At 46.1% G+C, this 17392-nt stretch overlaps 1 protein-coding gene across 6 annotated transcripts in view; it reads left to right on the forward strand.

The window, feature by feature from the left end:
- Positions 1-17392, forward strand: part of pygo (pygopus family PHD finger) — an 85801-nt gene that overhangs the window by 53195 nt on the left and 15214 nt on the right. For 4 of the 6 annotated variants that reach the window (XM_045725903.2, XM_045725886.2, XM_045725911.2 and 1 more), the window contains 2 exons: positions 6624-7486; positions 13264-13409. In XM_045725903.2, coding sequence (XP_045581859.1) covers positions 6624-7486; positions 13264-13409 — 1009 coding nt within the window. The remainder of the gene's footprint in view (positions 1-6623; positions 7487-13263; positions 13410-17392) is intronic. The other 2 variants (XM_045725893.2, XM_069321880.1) reach the window with 1 other exon arrangement.

Here is a 17392-nt window from a genome sequence, read left to right on the forward strand (position 1 = left end):
TGTTCACCTATACTCAAAATCCTCCTTCAAGGAATAATTAGCTTCAAACAGACTGCTAAGCATTGCTCTGGTAATTGCTAGTTTGCTGTTGTCCACTACTGCTAACCCACCAACACATGACAGCACAGAACAGTAAAGAGGTACCAGAGGAATTCATATCTCAGTTTCTTCCGAGTTGGCCCCTAACAGTCCACTCATTTATATTTTAGCTCACAGTAATGGAGTTCATTACTGAACTCGATTACTCACTTAAACAAGAATCCCCATGACGAAATACAACAAAAGAAAAGGAAATAAATTACTCAGAATTGAATATATTTAACTGTGTTGCAGAGAACCATATCCCAGAAGCACCATATATCCAGGGCTACAAACTCGTGGGCAAGTGTAGCTCACCTGGAGAAATAGTCACACACTGACAGCAGGGGTTAGGAATCCAAGGCAGGTACAGTAATGGGGGTTGAATAATTTCTGAGTATTTGACCAACTTTGTAAATGAAGAAAATATTTGGGTATGAGGTCAAGCCATGTCTCTGTACATAAACAAATGTTCGTATAACTGGAACATTTGGCACAAAGTTATGAGAGGGCCTAGAAAGACACATATCACATGCAGAAGGTGACTCAGTAATATTGTTTTGTGCGGTGCAAACATTCTCTTACATCCCTAGATTTATCACAAAAATTTAGAAATATCGCCTTAGTGTAGTGAAGAGGAATCATGTTATGTTACCAATGATTAAGTACAGTATATAAGGTTCATGCTTATGTTGGTGTCTCTTCCAGCCTTGTTCATGTTTTGTAAGTTAAATTTTAATACAATCAAACTAAAACAAATATTATAGTTTATTTCAGAATGTCGGCAAACAACTCTTGTTTGAATTACATTATTTGTCAGTCAAATAATAACATGTAGACATTTTTTTCTTGTCAATAAGATGTGACTCAAGACCTCTGCTCTTGAGACATACATTTTACACACTTTCCTGTTCTCCTAAATCACTGATATTTTCCATCATTGGCAGGCCTTTCCCTAAACCTACTACTGTATTTTCTCAATGATTTTTTCCTCTTCTGACGTTCTGTCGACCTTAGATGGTATCTCCTCCAAACATCCAAAAATTATTATAGAATTCTGTCTGCAGTGTTCTGCACTAATTTGCTGCTAGAGCTATCCAGGCTGATATGCTAATGTCAGACTTTGGCATCAGTCATGTGTATGGAGTTCTGTGGTCCTACCGGGGACCACAAGCCAGAACCTGGCCCCCTTAGAAGAGGCATGAGGAGCAGTGGCCAATAGAATCCCCCGTGTGGTTGGAAGCATTCTCTGTCTGCCATCGACTGGGTCCGGCACCCAGAAAGGTAAGCGTTCCAAAACAAACCCCTATTCTGGTGAAAATTGTGACGAAAGCCGAACCAGTGGATAAAACTCCCCAAACAGAAACGGGCAAACGAGTATGATGTCACATGTCCCCGTGCCACTGTCTGCGCAGGTCCCCATTCCCGGTAGGGGGAAGGGGGAGCCCCAGACCCCTGCGCCGGCAATCTACCTCTCAGTTCTGAGGCTGATACTATAGGTAACGGTCGTGTGCTCTGACTTCAGTGATTGTTTCAGCACTGGACCTTGTTTGTGGTGACTGTCTTCTAGGTGGTGCGTGAGCCGGGAGTGATTCTTCCGTACTCGGGCTGCATGCGCCTAGGGTTTCCTTTGACCAAAGAGCCAGAGCTCAACCCCTGCAAGCACCATTAGGTGAGTACAAAAAAAAAAGTTAGTACTGCCCTTGGGGCAACCTTCCACAAGTTCCTTGGGTTCTGCCCCAACTAGGCAGTTTAATGCTTGGTTTTCGGCCACCCTTTGTGTGCTTGGGTGTTCTGTCTCCCTTGCTTGCCTTTGGGTAGGGGGGCAGTTTGCACTGGTAGGGGCGCAGGGTACTATGCAGCTTGTTTTCACCAATCATAGCGGCCGGCTCTGTTCCAACTGGGTGCGCTGTCCTCTTGCGGGGGTTTCTTTTTCTTTGCCTGCCTGGTGGGGATGGTCTGTCTTGGTTCTTGCCCCCCTGTGTACTGAGTACTCTTCTGTTTCTGGTGGTTTTCCCTGCTAGGTCCCCATAAGTGTACACATCCTGGGGGTTCAGTTCTTAAAAGGTTGTTTGGTAGACTTGGGCGCCAGTTTGCAGTATAGAGCACTACTTGGTTTCCAAACTTTAGTTATCCAAAACTTCCAGTTTCCCGATTGGGGTTGGGGAGTCATGCTACCCGAACGAAGTTCGGGTAGGAAGGGGTCCGCCAAGCGTCACGCTGGTCTGTGGTGGTGGGTGGGAGATGGTCCAATTTGCCCACTATGACTTCACAGATTCATGGCCTATTATTCCTATTATTTTGAAGTGTCATGAGGCTGGAATGTTCATTCTGTGCTTTTGTTTTACATATGTGCACAATCAAGAAACATCTGTGCACCATGTTATCTCCAAATGCACACATTGCATCAGTCAGGAAGGGAGGGAAGTAGTGAGAATTAGGGAGGGGGGGAAAGGCAGGCTGGTAGGCAGGCTGGTGGGTAGACAGGCAGGCAGGCAGGCAGGCAGGCAGGCAGGCAGGCAGGCTGGCAGGCTGGCAGGCTGGCAGGCTGGCTGGCTGGCTGGCTGGCTGGCAAGCAAGCAGGGAGGGAGTCACGCGGTTGAACCGCGTGACCTTTGAGAGAGAGTATGGGATGTAGGGGGGGGGGAGAGACCGGCTCACTCCCGAAGATAAGCCTAACACACTTGACCCGTTAGCATGATGGCAGGGAGGGAGGCTGGCTGGCTGACTGGCTGGCTGGCTGGTTGGCTGGCTGGCAGGCAGGCAGGCTGACTGGCAGGCAGGCTGGCAGGCTGGCAGGCAGGCTAGCAGGCTGGCTGGCAGGCAGGCAGGCAGGCAGGCAGGCTGGCTGGCTGGCTGGCTGGCTGGCTGGCTGGTTGGCAGGCAGGCAGGCAGGCAGGCAGGCAGGCAGGCTGGCAGGCAGGCTGGCAGGCTGGCAGGCTGGCAGGCAGGCTGGCAGGCTGGCAGGCAGGCTGGCTGGCTGGCTGGCTGGCTGGCAGGCTGGCTGGCTGGCTGGCTGGCTGGCTGGCTGGCTGGCTGGCTGGCTGGCTGGCTGGCTGGCAGGATGTGCCTGCAGGTTGGCAGGCTGGCTGGCAGGATGTGCCTGCAGGTTGGCAGGCTAGCTGGCAGGATGTGCCTGCAGGTTGGCAGGCTGGCAGGATGTTCCTGCAGGCTGGCAGGAAACATCTAGAGGATGTTTGCCAGACATCTTAATAATCAGCTAGGAACAATTAAGGACTTTTATGAGGCGGATCAGGACTTCACTTATTGGTGAGTACAAACAAAATACAGTCGCATTCATGCTATGAACCTGTCGATTTTTTCCCCTCGAGTTTTTTTCATAAATTCTTCTGAAAAATTTCTTTTTACGTTTAAGTTTATTTTTCCCTCTATTTCTCGTTTACGAACTTACATGTTAATCGACGGGTCTCGTCCCCTAGGGGTTCTGAAACCAAGTGGTGCTCTGTACCCTGCCTGGGCTTCCCTGAGCATGAGTTCCGTCTCAGGACCCCTGGGATTCCCCACGGGGGCACATGGGTCCAATGGATGTGACCCCTGAGTCCCCCCTCGCTTTTTGCGAGTTCGAGGGTTGCTCTGTCCCTTTGTCTCAGGGTGACTCATTGTTTTTGCCTCCATCTGCTGCCTGTGGGGTTGGTGGCACCTTCGACCCGGAGTCCTGCGAGTTTCGTTGCTTATTTGTGACTCGGTTACCTGGTCTTATGCTGACTATGTGGGTGCAGGCAGCACAGACATTGCACGTTGGGTTCAGGTGGTTGCAATGTGGTAGGTTGTTTGCTCCCCGGAAACCCCGAGGCTGCTCCATTTTGATTGTTGTGACGGGGCTCGGGGGTGTTGGTTGCTTCGGTTTTGTTCCTTCCTCACCCAGTTGTCTTTTCCCTGTTGTGATTTCGTATGCCCCCCTCCCCCGTCCTCCCTGCATCCGGATCCTTTCTGTCTGTGGGTTCGGGGTCGGGGCAGGGATTCAATGATCTTGAGACTCTGGCAGTCTCGGGGGTTTCCCCTTCCAGGGTAGCGACGGAGGCATTCGAGCCTGTTCCTCCAGCTGGGTTGTATGAGTGCCAGTGTGCTTCCTTCCTTAGTAAATTTCCGGCTGCCCCGGCTTTTTCTTATGAGGCTGGGGCTTTGGGGGGACGGCTCGGCCCTGGGGCCTGCCGTGGAGTTTCCCTAGGGTTGGGGAGCGGCTGACTTGGGGGGCCTTGGGCTCCGTTGGACCCCGCAGGGGTTTTCTACCCTCTGAGCGGGGTTTGCGGTTATGGGGAGTGGGATTTTTCCTTCCCCCCCCTTTGCGTACGAGTTGCGTCGGCCCCTCCCCGGGTTCGGATCCTTGCCCCTTCAGGTATTCACCTAGTTGTGTTTGCGGGGGTTGAGCTTTGCTCTTTTGGCCCGCCTCTCAACTGTCAATCAACTGTTTACTAACTACTTTTTTTTCCCCACACCACACACACACACACACACACACACACACACACACACACACACACACACACACACACACACACACACACACACACACACACACACACACACACCCCAGGAAGCAGCCCGTGACAGCTGACTAATTCCCAGGTACCTATTTACTGCTAGATAACAGGGACATTCAGGGTGAAAGAAACTTTGCCCATTTGTTTCTGCCTCGTGCGGGAATCGAACCCGCGCCACAGAATTACGAGTCCTGCGCGCTATCCACCAGGCTACGAGGCCCTTGGTTCCGTCCTATCGGTGGGTACTTTTCTCCGTTTCTACCCCCTTTTCTCTGGGATGGGAATTCTCCGTCATGTCGGGATCCTGTTCCCCTATTATCGGGGTTCTGCATGATTTTTGGTCTCGGGTGTGACTGTGCCTTTATGAGCCTTCATGATTTTGTTTGTTTCTGTGAGTTCTCTGGGGTTTAAGAAGGTCTTCAATTCTTCCCGCATTGTTGGAACGTCTGTCTTCTTACAGTGAGGTTTCCCTCCAGTCCTTTTTTTTGGACTCGGTGGTCCTCTTCCATTCTGCTTCTTGGTTTTCGATACTGTCTCGTTCTTTTGTCATTATATCTTCTCTCCGTGCTCTGTCTAGGCACATTTTCTGGATCTCGCGGTGTGACTTCTCACGAGTCTCGCATCGGAACCATAGTGTCTCCGATTTCTGGCAAGCTCGCTAGCATTGGGATCTTGGGATGTTTTCTGTACGGCAGGCGTTCCTTCTCATTCCTTGCCGGCTTGGGTTCCGGCTCTGCTTGCTCGGTGGTCACACCTGAGGTTTTCCTGCGGCTCCGCCTCTTCCTATGTTCGATCGGTCCATGGCAGGGCTGGTTCGGTTCTGCCTCAAGTATCTCACCATCTGATGGTGGTCAGGTGGCTTCGTTGATGGTGTCCCACCTGCGTGCTTTGTCTTGGTGGTGGTGTGGGGTTTTCTTTGGCGGTCCTTCCCTTTTCTTTCTGTCCCTTCGTCGGTTTGCTATGTTTTCTTGGCATGGCCTGGTCCTTCTCTTGTGGAGGTTTAGGGCCGTCATCTTGCCATATACTGTAGTAGGGTGTGATGCTCATAGTCGTTTGCCCGTTTCTGTTTGGGAGTTCTATCCACTTGTTCGGCTTTTCATCTCAATTTTCACCAGAATAGGGGTTTGTTTTGGGGCACTTACCTTTTTGGGAGCCTGACCTGGTCGATGGCAGAAATAGAATCCTTCCAACCACATGGGAGTTTCTATAGGCCATTGCTCCTCGTGCCTCTTCTGAGGGGGCCAGGTTCTGGCTCATGGTCCCCGGTAAGCCCACAGAACTCCATATACACATGACTGATGCCAAAGTCTGACATTAGCATATCGGCCTGGATAGCTTAGGGGAGCCTCCAGGTCTCACCCAGAAAATGGCGTTTCATTACATTCAACGCTGTTTTTTTTTTAATTGTCTGCCTGACGTCAGATCCTGACTTCTCATTTCTGTTCCTGGCTTCCAAACTTACTCCCTTGATTGTTTCTTTCTCTTATACAACTTGTGCATATTTTTCTTTCCTTTCCTTTAAAGTTTATTAATGTTATAAAAAAATATCAAATGTTTTGAGAAATATGATAGAAGGTATGTGTGATAGATCACAGTGATTTATTGTCTTCATGTGTACTGTTATTATTGGCCTCAGAGCCAATCTAATGATTTATTTAAATTGACAACACAAGGTCCCCTAATCAATCTGGATGATATCAGTCCATATTTAATTTGTGTAAAACTAAGATTTCCGAAAAATTGGCCAAAATCACAAATTTTTTATATTTTTCTTACAACGCATGATATTATACATGTACAGTATCAGCATTTTCAGATACTGTACAGTATATAAATAATATATGAACAAGAATTTTTAATTACTGTACATATAAATAATAATTATGCACAGGAAAATATATTGTGTACTTGAAAACTCAAGAAGTCATGTTTTCATCGCTTGTCTGCTATGAAATATGATGTTACAAGATCTCCGAGTTCTCTGTTGAAAGTGCCATCATGTATTGTCATTATGTGATGTGAAGATGTGTTCCATACTTGCAGGTTATGGAGACACCATTGTGGCATCGAATCCCTTCGATGATTCTCCGTCAGTGTCAGCGCCGTCCTCGACCAGCATGGGGCCTGGGCCAGGGCCTGGGCCAGGACCAGGGCCAGGACCTATGAGCCATGGACCAATGGGCCCCATGAGTATGCCATATATGAATAGTATAAATATGAAAAACATGGGGATGGGTGGACCTATGAATGGTCCAATGGGGGGACCAATGAATGGTCCTATGGGTCCAGGAGGGCCAATGGGTCCAGGTGGTCCCATGAATGGGCCAATGAGTGGACCCATGGGACCTGGAGGGCCCATGAATGGACCCATGAATGGTCCTATGAATGGTCCCATGAATGGTCCCATGAATGGTCCCATGAATGGCCCCATGAATGGACCCATGAATGGACCTATGAATGGACCCATGAATGGTCCCATGAATGGACCAATGAATGGACCTATGAGTAGCCCCATGAATGGGCCCATGAATGGTCCCATGAGTGGTCCCATGAATGGTCCTATGAATGGTCCTATGAATGGTCCCATGAATGGCCCCATGAATGGCCCCATGAATGGCCCCATGAATGGTCCCATGAATGGTCCCATGAGTGGCCCTATGAATGGCCCCATGAATGGCCCCATGTCTGGGCCAATGAACATGAACAATATGAATGGCATGAGTATGAACACATCCATGGCGGGGTCGGGTATGCCCATGACCACTATGAGTCAGATGACCAGCATGGCGGGCATGAATGGGCCGATGCCACCCATGAATGGTCCTGGAATGAACAATGGGCCAGGAATGAATAATGGCCAAGGTCCTAACATGGGACCCAAACCAATGCCAGTCAGCTCAGGAAAGGTCAGTTAATACATTTTTTTTATGCCAGTTATTAAAAGGGCTCTGTACATACATTGTATGTACATGTGGATATAGAATTAGATAATCACTTTTATGTACTTTTATCTTTAGGGGACTATAGAAAGAGATTACAACAAATTACTTGACAAATGGTAGTTTATATGCGAGAAACCTTTTGCTTGTCAGAGAATTTGTTTTCCTTTCTCTTTTTTCTTTTGAAAGCAATTGGTTATTTCTTGTTTTGGGTCTCTTATATTTTCTGCATTGTTGTGTGCATGATTGAGTACATGCATACATAGATATCTGTTTATTGATAAGGCAAAAAATGAAGGCAGTAATTAGAAGCCATGTATCAGATCAGAGAAATGTCATGAGTGGAGTACCACAGGGTTCAGTTCTTGCACTGGTAATGTTCATTGTCTACATAACCTACCAGAAGAAATACAGAATTATATGAACATGTTTGATGATGATGCTAAGCTACTAGGAATGAAAAGAGACTTAGACTGGATGAGGGGAAGTTCCTATACCTCTTCCCCCTGGTCAGTATATTGCTCCGAGTCCTGGCCAGGTTGAAGTCCTACAGGGCAAGGGTGATCCTTCTGGCTCTTTGGTGGCCTCCTCAGCCTTGGTTTCAGGAGCTGCTTGCATGGTGTTTTTGTTGCAGAAAAACCTGGGCATTTTTCTGCAGTACCTCTCAGTGACAAATGGTCAGCCCAGTGACATACAGTACTTCACATTTTTGTCCTTCTCTGATCTTCAAGTCTGGTGTTTTATGCAGATCTATCACCATCTTTATGGCAAGCAAGTTGCTGAATTAGTAGTCTCACTTGTGTGCTTCTTCTCGGTGATAGTATGAGATTTCGTCTCACACATAGTTTCACTTCCAGCCTTCTTATGTGCTGCCTGAGCCTGCTTGATCTCTGGACCGTATTCTTTCCAACATGGCATTTATTAACATTAAATTCCATTTGCCAAGTGGTGCTCCATATACTTATTTTGTCCAGGTCATCATGAAGGGCATGACAATCATCTAAGTTTCTTATCCTTCCTATTATCTTAGCATCATCAGCAAACATGTTCATATAATTCTGTATACCAACTGGTAGATCATTTATGTAGACAATAAACATCACTGGTGCAAAAACTGAACCCTGTGATACTCCACTTGTGACATTTCTCCAGTCCAATACATTCCCTCTGATCACTGCCGTCATTTTTCTATCAGTCAGAAAATTTTTCATCCATGTTAGAAGCTTACCTGTCACCCCTCCAATATTTTCCAGTTTCCAGAACAACCTCTTACATGGAACTCTGTTGAAAGCCTTTTTTAGGTCCAGATAGATGCAGTCCACCCAACCATCTCTTTCCTGTAATATCTCTGTTGCTCGATCGTAGAAACTGAGTAAATTCGATACACAGGATATTCCAGGTAGAAAACCATACTGTCTGTCTGATATTATATCATTTCTCTCCAGGTGTTCTACCCATTTAGTTTTAATTATTTTTTCCAATATTTTGACTATTACACTTATCAATGATACCGGTCTATAATTAAGGGGGTCTTCCCCGCTTCCACTTTTGTAGATTGGAACTATGTTAGCCTTTTTCCACACATCAGCTACAACTCCTGTAAACAGGGATGCCTGAAAAATCAGTTGAAGTGGAATGCTGAGCTCAGGTGCACATTCTCTCAGAACCCATGGTGAAACTCCATCTGGACCAACTGCTTTGTTCTTATTTAGCTCCTTGAGCATTTTTTTCCACTTCGTCTCTAGACACCTCTATGTGCTCTATGTTGTTCTCTGGAATTCTTATTGTATCTGGTTCCCTGAAGATTTCATTTTGTACAAACACACTTTGGAACTTTTCGTTTAATGTTTCACACATTTCCTTTTCATTTTCCGTGAATCTATTTCCCATTTTCAACCTCTGAATATAATATTGACGACCACCTCCTGGGTAAGTCCCTCTTTTTCTTTATGTTTGGTTAGGTAGCTCCGGGGAGCCGAAGGGGCTCTCCACAGAAAACCAGCCTTGAATGTAATGAAATGCCATTTTCTGGGTGAGACCCGGAGGCTCCCCTGGCAACCCTCCCTCCCTCCGGTTGGCAGTTTTTCACGTTTTTGATACTCAGCCTCTGAACTGAGAAGAGTTGCCGGCATGGAGGTCTGGGACCTCCCCGTCCCCTTTCTGGGGAGGGGGGGGGGTTGCACAGACGGATGCACAGCATTTGCAGTGACGTCATACTTGTTTCCTTGGTTTTGATTGGGGAGTTCTGTTGCTAGTTTGGTTTTCGGTTTGCAAATTATTTGATCATCAGTAGTTTGTTTTGGAATTCCTAACTTTCTGGATGCCTGACCTGGTAGATAGCAGACAAAGACTGCTTCCAATTACACGGAGGTGTCTTTAGGCCATTGCTCCTCGTGCCTCTCTTGAGGGGGGCCAGGTTCTGGCTCTGGTCCCCAGTAGGCCTAGAACTCCTTCGATTGACTATTATCGTGGTCTAATATATACACATTAGCCCAATATAGCTCCGGGAAGCCTCCGCGTCTCACCCAGAAAATGGCGTTTCATTACATTCAACGCTGGTTTTTTTGTCCGTTGCTGTTTGCGGAGGCTCCAGTTGCTCAATTTCTGCAGGCGGCTTCGTCTAGTTGTCGTCCTATGTGGGACTTGTTGGTTCTCTGGGATGGCCGTGCTTGGACTTCTCGAAAGGGTCGTGCCAGGGTTCAGAGTTCTTCCAGTCGTTGTGGGCCATTGGTGCCAGTTTCTGAGCCGGCTCTTCCTTCGGAGCGGTCGTCATCTCGTCGGCGTGATGTTTGCTCTGCTCGTTGGCCGGCTTCTCGTAAGGGGTGTCGGCCCATTCGTGGGTCGCCCCATTGATGGGGTGGAGGCTCGTACTGTTTGCTCATGCCTGGTCCGAAGATTTGTGGGCATTTCGGGTCATATCATCCGGCCTGTGGTGACATTGATGGTTCCTCCTCCTTCAGGGGGTTCGAGGCTCATGCAGCAGGCTTCTTACCCTGTGCAGCGTTGGGTCATCTTTGAGTGGGTGTGGTTGGGCGTGGTCGAAATGACCACGTCCCTCAGGTGGGTTTCCCGCTTGTTTCCAATGCCGAAATGGGGTTGTGCGGATCTGAGATTCATTCTGGACTTGTCCCATCTGAACCCCTGGATTCTTTGCCCCTCCTTTCGGATGACCATAATGTCTCAGTTCCAGTTTCTTTTGGAGCCGGATGCTTGGATGGTGTCTTTGGACCTCTGGGACACGTAATGGCACGTCCCAATTCATCTGGGGTTAAGGGATGGTTAGGTTTCGTGGTGGGGCGGCAGGCTTACTGCTTTTGTTGCCATCCCTTTGGCTTGAATCTGGCACCTTGCATATTCGCGTGTTTTACCTGGGTCGAGGTGGTCCGTTTGTGTCTGCTAGGCCTTGTGTGTAGGACTCTCAGTCTGCTTCCATGTCTCTCCCTCCAGAGGCATTGCTGTGGCTGCAGTCCCGCCTTCAGCTGTCTCTGGGGAAAGGGTCTTGGGTCACTCAATGGTTGCTCAAGCAGTTGTGCAGGTGTCTGAACTTCGCCATGCTGGTTTACCTGCTTCGGCATCCATTCTGGTTCCTTCGGGGCCGTCCCCTTCTGTCTCTCACGATCGCTGGATTCAGACTCCGTGGGCCTTGCGTTGGTTGCTGTGTCGCTGGCTTCCTCTTTGGGTTTTTCAGGGTTCAGTGCCTTAGTGCCTACCAGAACCCTCGCTCAATGTGTTCACGAATGCCTCGTCTCTTGGCTGGGGTTTTATAACCAGTGCTCATCAGGCTGGCCAGGGTGGAGGGCTCCGTTCTTCGTCGAACTTACAGCACAGTGCAGGAGTTTGCGACGGTTTGGCTGTCGCTTCGGAGGGTTTGGTCACTCAGGGCTCCACTATCCTGCTCCATTCGGACTGCTCACTGGTGGTTCATTGTCTGAACCGTGGGGGTTCTCTTCGGTCCTTGGTTCTTTAGGGCTGGTTGCTTCGAGTGACTCATCTGCTGGATTCTCGGGGTTTTGCTCGCTATGCGGGTTTATATTCAGGTAGTGTCCCATCCTGGCAGACTGTCTGTCTTGATTCATTCCATTATCCACGGAATTGACGGTTGATGTTGTCTCCTTCAGTTGGCTCTGCCAGACGTATGGGCTCCCGGAGGTAAACCTCTTTGCGTCGACATGGTATCTGTGTCTCACGATATATGTGGCACCCTTCCCAGACTGCGGAGCCGTCGTGGTGGATGCCTTTCGGCATGACTGTTCGAGGTGGGGTTACCTGTATCTCTTTCCTCCCGGTCCAGTTGTTGCTTCGTGTTCTGGCTCTGTTGGACTTTTCCCTGAGAGTTATCCTTGTGACCCCTTGCCTTGGTGGTCAGCCCCTTGCGCGTTTTTCGTGGCTCCACCTCTATCAGCAGATCGGGCCTGTGCGGAACATGGCTGGTTAGGTCTACTCCTCTGCTCTTCACGTGTGGTATTTTTGATGCGGGTATATCACCATTTGTATGGTAATCGGGTGGCTTCTTTGATAGTGTCCCACCTGCAAGCTTCGTCTCGGCGACAGTATGGAGTCTCCTCGCGATCTTTTTGCCATTTTCTCTCTCTTCGTTGGTTGTCTGATATTTCTGATCAGGTTGTTTTGTTCTTTCTTTCTTTCTTGTCTTTTTCAGGACCATCATTTGATGCAGAATACTGTCACCTCTTAACGTGCGGTGCTGGTGGAGCTGCTTCAGCATGCGTTTGGGGTGGATGTCACTTCCGCCCCATTCAGTAAGCTTTCTTGTTCTTTGTTTCACCTCTGGCCTGCTCATGTGCTGCCTGAGCCATCCTGGTCCTTGGACTGAATGCTCTCCTTTCTCTCTTCTCCTCGGTTTAAGGTGGCCCCTTCGGTTCAAGATTGTTTTTCCAGAAGGAAAAAAAGATCGTTTTTTTCAGAAACAGGCTCTGTTTCTGTTGGTATTGACCTCTGGGGGTCGGGTAGGTGAGCTTCATGCTCTCCTCCGGTGCAGGGGCTTCTGCTCTTTCAGTCCTGGTAATGCCCCAGACTAATATACAGCATATCAGTCTGATAGCTCCAGGAAGCCTCCAGGGCTCACCCAGAAGATGGCGTTTCATTACATTCAATGCTGGTTTTTTTCTGTGTGTTCCCATTATCAGGATTTAACTCAAAAAATCAAAGATTACAAATCAAAGATTGCTATAAATATTTTATAAATTTTATGTTACATGTACAGTATTGCATGCTAAAAGCTGTCAGATAGCTTAGATGCATTGAAGTAAAAAACCAGTACCTGTATTAGAATAATCTTTACTAACTTCCTTTGTGTTTTTAACCCTTGCACTGCTCACCTTTTTTCGGCAAAAACGTCTTGGTGCAATTGTCAAGGACATATTTTTGTTATTTTTACAAATGTTCAGGTAAATTTTAATGTCAAAATGTTTCCAAAGTCAACTATTTCCATTTCAAAACACAAATAGTAATGAAAACATTAAAAACCATTAAAATATAGCCAAATTAAAAAACAATGTAAGTATACTTCATGTGATTAAAGCTCATGATATTTATTAAACTAACTTACTTTTTTCAGCTTAACACCCTTTCATAGTTAATATATCTGAATACTAACCAAAGTAGAGTAACTTTACGTTGCGGAGTTGGACCCTAACTAATTTTTTTGAGCCTGAACTTTTACTTAAAACTAAAAATCGGGGCCAATTTCTCCGCCAGTAGGTCCCTGATTCACACAATAATTTTAGGTTTACCCGCCCGACCAGCCGATGGTTTTCAACCCTCAAAACCCCAATGCTCCGCCCATCTATCCATGTGGAATCTGCCACAAGGAGGTACACGACAATGACCAAGCCATCCTCTGCGAATCTGGTTGCAACTTCTGGTTTCACAGGTTAGATTTTTGGATTTTTTAATTATTAAAGGCATTTGACATGGGTTAAAATTATCATAACTTTGGGAAGTGTTTAACCCTTTAACTGCGCAATGCGCCTGCAGGCCCACGTCTGGGGTGCACTACGCGTCTCCAGGTATTTTTATTTTTCACGTTCCATTCAAAACTCCCGCTGCTACATGGGGTTCACATCAGCTTCCTCAGGACTCTTGTAAACAGACACCATCTTTAAAGAAAATCATGGTCCACATTCCCGGGTGTAAGAGCCTCAGTAGTGAGTGAGCAACCAAGGCTGGCTCTCGCAGCATGAGCGCTCAGCACTGCTGTTCAGCGTGTGACCACAGCATCGCCTAATAATGTCAAAATATATATATACCTTGTATTATTTAGCCATGATAGTATTATAGAAGAGCCTGAGTGTGATAATGACTGAGTACAATGTTCAAATATCAGTTATTCAATGCTGTTCACAATGTTCACAGCACTAGCCACAGCACCACAGCATTATTTTGGCATCTAGGAATCTTCAAATGACTTCTTAGGTTCCTTTTCAAAATAAACGTGTGGTCAATTATTCATTTACAGGAATTAGTGACCAGGATTGTGGTTATAATTACCATTGTGCATAGGATTGTGGAAGGAGGAATTTTGGTGAGGAAGGGAGAGAATTGAGGTAGCCTCATTGTGTGGCAGCCACTCTTGTTTTGCTCACCATACTACCTTTGTGGTTCACTATGGGTAACACACATGTACATGGGTATATACAGTGTGTGTGTGTGTATAGTGTAATAACAGCAACAGGAGTATGTTGAGAGGAGCTATTTTGGTGAGGGAGGTTATCTTGAGGTTATCTTGAGATGATTTCGGGGCTTTAGTGTCCCCGCGGCCCGGTCCTCGACCAGGCCTCCACCCCCAGGAAGCAGCCCGTGACAGCTGACTAACACCCAGGTACCTATTTTACTGCTAGGTAACAGGGGCATAGGGTGAAAGAAACTCTGCCCATTGTTTCTCGCCGGCGCCTGGGATCGAACCCAGGACCACAGGATCACAAGTCCCGCGTGCTGTCCGCTGGGCCGACCGGCTCCCCGGAGGGAGGTGACGTCGTAATCGTAGCGTCGTCTGCTGTCAGCTGTGTGATTTCTCATGCAGTGTATGGTGGCCACTGTATTGTTTGGACACAATACCGGCTTACTTGCATAGTTCTGGTAAATAAAACATGTAGTTAGGTATATATAACATGTGTAAATAGTGTAATAAAAACAATAACAGTATGGTGGGAGGAGCAATGTTGGCGAGTAAGATGTTGGAGTGAGGGAGGGCCTGTCTGGGTGTGGCTGCTCACACTCACGATGTTCTGAATGTGTTGATGGTAAATGTATATAGTGTGTGACAGTGTATAGTGTGTATATATGTTGTAAATATACATAAATGAACATGAAACATTGGTGTGAATAACTGTATGATGGGAGGAGCAATGTTGGCAAATACAATGTTGGAGGAGTGAGGGAGGGCTGGCTTGGTGTGGCTGCTCATACTCGCAGTGTTCTGAATGTGTTAATGGTGAATGTATATAGTGTGTGACAGTGTATAGTCTGTAAATAGATTGTATATACAGTACATAAATTAGCATGATACATGGTAAATATGTGCAACATATGTGTACACAAGTGTCATGCACGTAATACAGTGTCCTCAGACAGTACAGATGTTTTACTGCCATAATATAGTATACGTATTCATTATACATAGGATTAGCATGTAAAAACACGCAAAAAAATGAACAAAAATATATTCGCGGCAACTCGCTCGCCCCGCCCTGGGCGCCCTACTGGCCCCGGGAGCGTACATCATGGGCGAACGGGGAATGATGACGTCACGCGCCAACTTACGATACCCATAGCAGCCAAAGTAAGTACAATTTCAAAATTTTTTTGACATGCCCATACTGAGGGAAGGGTTTTTGACACTATAAAAAAAACAAACGAATTTTTTCAAAATAATTTATTTCCTGCGCACTGGAGGGGAGGGGGATGTCATATTTGGAGGTGGCGCAGTTAAAGGGTTAATTACACTTTCCACCTTTGTCACACTTTTCTTGATAGAACTCAGCTCACTTTATTTGTACAGTAGCTATAAATAGGAAAATTACTCACAAAAGTACTACACAATGTCATAAATAATATGAAACAAAAAACAACAACCTGGGCAACCTTAACTATTATATGTTCATTCTTGTTTTCACTTTTTGTCTATAGTATGTGAGTGACACTTTATATTGTGAACGACATAATGAATGACCGATTCAAATGTTTATTTTTTTTTTATTTTTTAGTTTAGTTCATTTATTATGCATCCCATACCCATCCTGTGGGTGGTAGTGGATAAAGTTAGAAGTATAATGGGCTCAGGGACTGAACCTCAAAATTCATTTAACTAACCAAGTTAAAGTATTGATAAGCTAATTCCTTGGTTTAATATTCAATTTCTTGTCAAACAGAATGTAAAGAGTAACAGTCAATCAAACAAAATCAAATCCAACCACAGTGAAAAGCTCTGTACCTCAGAGCACAGTCCTTTCACCACTGCTTTTTCTTATTCTCATATCACATATAGTATAGACAAAAATACTGATCATACCTTTGTGTCATCTTTTGTAGATGACAAAAAACTCAGCATGAAAATTACTTCTGTAAAGGTCATTGAAAATCTACAAGCTGATATTAATATCATTTTTGATTGGGCAGAGGGAATTAACATGATGGTTAACAGTAATAAATTCAAGGCTCTTAGGTATGAAAAAAATTGAGACCTTAAACAAAATACTGTACAGGATAAAAGACATGATCAGACCTATTCATATAAGAAAGGCAAGAAGTAAAGGATCTAGGAATAAGAATGTCTGACGACCTAATGTTTAAGGAGCATAACCAAGTAAATATAGCATCAAAATAATTGTGCTGTCCTGCCTTGAATATTGCTCAATACTCGGCACTCCTTCAGAGCAGGAGAGATTGCCGAAAAAGGCACACATATACAATAAAGCACATAAATTATTGAGACCATCTCAAAGCTCTCAAAATGTTCTCTATTGAAAGGGGACAAGAGAGGTATCACATAGTATATATGGACAATACTGGAATGCCAGGTCCCCAATTTGTAGAGTAAAATGACGATATACCAGAGTAAACAATATGGTAAGAAATGCAGGGTAGAAAATTGTGACTCCTCGTCTGCATAGGAAATGCAGAATAGAGCCAGTGAAAAGTAGAGGTACTACAGGCACAATCAAAGAACACTATATGAACATCTGAGTTCCATTGCTGTTCAGTATCCTCTAGCAAATATAAGGAAATGTTGCCAGAACAGAAGTGGACTACTACAAGAAAAATACAATTTCTTCAAGAAATGCTGGACTAACTGGGTTATAAGTGGGCCTGCAGACTGCCCTAAACAACAGTCTTTTGGACTAAGCTCTTACAAGGCATAAGGAGTAGAACTCTCAGAACCCTCTCCAGGTTCAATTCATGGTGGATTTTGCTCCTTCTCCTGTCTGCTGTGATGGTGCACAAGCTAATTATGTCCATGTGGCTTCACTACCTGTGTGTGGGCCATGCAAGGAGCCCCATGTATTCCATTTTGTTCATTTATCTAATCATGAAGCCTAGTGGGTGTAGCCCTTGCTGGGCAACACACTTCCTTGGTGGTGGGATAAGGGTAAAGCGGGTGATTCAGTGGGTCTCACTGAATCAGTTGGCTGGTCTGGCTGGTGAACCTGGGCTGCTATTCAGAATCTCCTGTAGTTACCTGCATGTAGTCACCTTGTTACTCTTGTGGTTACCTGCATGCTTGTACCTTCCCTTGTTGGACTCTGTGGTGGGTGAGAGTGGTTACCTGTCAGTGATTACAGAAGAGTGAAATCTAGGTCTTTATTCCTCATCTCCTCACCTTTATACCTGGCATGCTGATTATTAACTTCTTCAACA

This window comes from Procambarus clarkii, chromosome 10, assembly GCF_040958095.1.
Source record: "Procambarus clarkii isolate CNS0578487 chromosome 10, FALCON_Pclarkii_2.0, whole genome shotgun sequence".
Classification (NCBI taxonomy): domain Eukaryota; kingdom Metazoa; phylum Arthropoda; class Malacostraca; order Decapoda; family Cambaridae; genus Procambarus; species Procambarus clarkii.